Raw genomic sequence first — 3,328 nt, 5'->3', positions numbered from 1 at the left:
TACACTGGTGGATGGAAATATGGGATATTATGAGTACATTGTTTTGATAAGATAGCATGTGCACAGCTGTGAGATTAAAGGTGTATGCTTGGGTGAGAATGGAATGCACAGCATGTGGAATCTAGGGGGTGTATGGCTACTAAGTCAACACTTGAGCACACAGCCTCAGTAGCCGCCACAGCACAAAAATGGCAAATGGCCCCTGACCACTGGATCCAAATGTTTGTAATAATATGCAAACAATCTAAGCCAATCACCATGGTTGAGTGAGAACAGCAGCCATGCAAAAATCCCTTTCATTCATGAATAATTTAAAAAGGTGATTATAAACTGGAATACCCAATACAGGTACCAAACAGAGAGAAACTTTGAAATTTTTAAACACAATTTCAGCAGTCGGTGTCCAATTAATAGGGTCCACAATTTGGAGGCCATGGGCCAAATCAGACAACGGTTGAGTAATCTTAGCATAGTCAATTATCCAAGTTCTGCAATAACCTGCTATGCCTATTAATGAACCTTGGTGGTAGTTTTTGGCAGGGAGGTAATAATCAAGAGACCAGTTTTGATATGATTGGGTTAAGAATGAATGTTGAATATTAGCTAGGTTTTATACTGATGGTTTTACAAGAGGCAACTTTTCTTTAGAAACCTTGTGACCACTGTTTGCTGGAAAAAAAATAGCAACACCTTTTTATCTGGAGCACACTGTGCTATTTCAGTTCCAACCCCTGTACTGGTATATTAAAAAAGTGTATATCCATTTTTCCCCCCACTCAACTGACTGGATGAGCAAGAATTTGGCAGAATTGAGATTTGTCAACCAATAAGAAATGAGCATTTCCAAGTATTTTACTGTAAACCATCTGACTGGTCTTGCCTCCGTTCTCTGAAGATAAAGTACAATACTCCGTGCATGCCATTGTTTTCATACTACAATACACGAATATTTAGAATTTCAACTGCAGTATATTAGGAATGGAAGCTTATTAAATTCAGTTTGAACCCACAAAAAGGCAGCTCCATCTATGCTCTGTATTTTTGGAAGGATTTTTATTGTAGCCCAAAAAATGCAATCAGAGGGTATTGTTTGTTTGACATCTCTCTGGAATTTTGAGAAATATTATGGAACCAAGTGTCATTGAACCACATAAAATTAATCAAACAGCAAAATAAATGTTTTGAGAGATTATATCGTACACAAAATAGCTGTGAAAATATCTACATGACCCCCCCCCACCCAATCAAGCTTTGATCCCATGACCACGACCCAAGTACATTTCAGATCTGTGGGCACAAACAAGACAGCTAATTGAGCACGTCTTAAACAGAGTAAAAACATTTAAAATACAGTGAATACATCAACCTCTGAAATGACCAATATGATAGAAATCAGTCATGGTAATAAGAACTTTGTTAACCCATAATTGTTGTACAAGGGAGTTGTTTTATAATGTACTAAGAGTGCCAAGATGTGGCAGGAAATAAAGAATTTCTCTATTTCCATATTTAAGGACAAACTATTTTAGGAGGCAAATGTTAACCCATTTCCCATACAAAATATGAAATGGTTAATTTAAACTAGCAAGTCACAGTATAAAAAACAAAAACACACACAGACAAAAACAGCTACATGGAAAGGTAAGGAAAGGGAAAAATGCATTTTGTATCAAAACAATCAAAATCACACAAATAAATTGTATTTCAATTATTTTTTCAAATATAAGGTGGAAGAAAATGACCTGGAGTAAAGAAAATATCATTTGTAAAAGTAGTCTAGAAAACAAACCAATAACATGTGGCAATCATTGAATGCAAGCTATTTTGCCAAAGCTACTTTTCAGGTGAGTGGTTCTTTATGCTCTGTTTACACTCCCTATATAGTCAAGATATAAACAAATGGGACTTAAATGTACTGTACTGGAAAATTGTAAAATTACAATCATCCTTGTAAAAAATAACACATTTCAAGTACCAAGGCAATTCTGTTTCAATGTTACATGTTTTCTTCACTATTTTGCTTTAACATATTATTTGTAATAAGTATTATTTTGTTTAGTAGCTACAAGACATGTTTGTCACATCAACATAATGATCCATTTTAGTTATGTAATATTAGCTCAAAAAAAGTCTAAATAAATTCCATTGTGACTTTCTAACTTTGTCTTACTTTTTCTTTACAATCCCTGGGTACTGGTGCTAATTATGTCCATGAAGGTAGCTTCTATACAGTAACACAGCTGGACATCTGGGTCAGCTCCACACAGTTCTTCAGCAGATCTCTTAGGCACAGCCACTTTGAACAATCCCACATGTGGCTCCAGTGAATTCTGTGGCTTCTCCCTCAAATACTGTAGCCCTAAGAAAACAAGATGATCAACTATGAACAAACCTAAAATGCATCACTGGTTTTATATGAAAAAAAATCTCCTCTACTAGGAGGAAAGCATGGCACAGTTGAGCCCATTAATACAGAGGGTACAATAAAGAATGCAAGTAAACAAAATTCTAAATGGGTCACAAAAACTTTCAAAAGATTGGCATACTCATAGCACATACAACTGAAGAGTATACAATGCAACATTACATTTTTAGAATTTCTGTATTATTTCTGTTCCTTTACATAGAGTGGAAACAATTAACATTTGAAACTAAGCTCAAGGAGCTATATTTTGTTGGATATATTTCTTAGGATTATTGGTTTAAATAATAGATTATGATAATGACAATACAGAGATTCAGAATAATTGTTATAGTAATTAAAATCCCAGTAAAAACAGCATATATAAATATACATACACTGACCTTCTTACAATGTCCATTCTAAAACTGTCCCAGTACACAAAATGGTGGTATGGTCTGATGAGACCAAGGTAGAACCTTTTTTGGGCATATTTCTAAATGTTTGGCACAAAAACAAACCAGCTCATCATACAAAGAATGCCAAACCCATGGTTAAGCATGATCATGGCAGCATCATGCTACCTGGTTGCTTCTCTTCAGCTGACGTAGCTCTAGTCAAGACAGAGGGAATCAGTGATGGCTGAAAATACCAATACCAATCTATTTTGGCACAAAACCTGTAGGCTTCTGTTAGACCACTGAAGGTGAAGAAACATTTCACCTTCCAGCACTATAATGACCCAAAGCACAAATCCAAGTCATCAAAGGAATGGCTTGGTGAATGGCTGAAGATGATGATCAATGTTTTGGAATGGGCCAGTCAGAGTCCAGATCTAAATCCTATCAAAACCCTGTGGAATGACGAAGAGGGCTGTGCACAGGAAATGTCCTGACAATATAGATCTGGAACATTTTTGCAAGGAAG

General features: G+C 35.8%; 1 protein-coding gene across 3 annotated transcripts in view; it reads right to left on the bottom strand.

Annotated features, from left to right (window-relative positions):
- Window positions 1-437: 437 nt before the first annotated feature.
- Window positions 438-3,328, bottom strand: part of ints2 (integrator complex subunit 2) — a 94,970-nt gene continuing 92,079 nt past the window's right edge. For 2 of the 3 annotated variants that reach the window (XM_053645416.1, XM_053645417.1), the window contains exon 26: window positions 439-2,359. In XM_053645416.1, coding sequence (XP_053501391.1) covers window positions 2,178-2,359 — 182 coding nt within the window. In that variant the 3' untranslated portion in view covers window positions 439-2,177. Of the gene's footprint in view, window positions 2,360-3,328 lie in introns of all 3 variants that reach the window. The other variant, XM_053645418.1, reaches the window with a different exon arrangement.

This window comes from Ictalurus furcatus, chromosome 16 (assembly GCF_023375685.1).
Source record: "Ictalurus furcatus strain D&B chromosome 16, Billie_1.0, whole genome shotgun sequence".
Classification (NCBI taxonomy): domain Eukaryota; kingdom Metazoa; phylum Chordata; class Actinopteri; order Siluriformes; family Ictaluridae; genus Ictalurus; species Ictalurus furcatus.
Note: the sequence above shows the minus strand (reverse complement) of the source record. Positions and strands in the feature narration are given on the sequence as shown.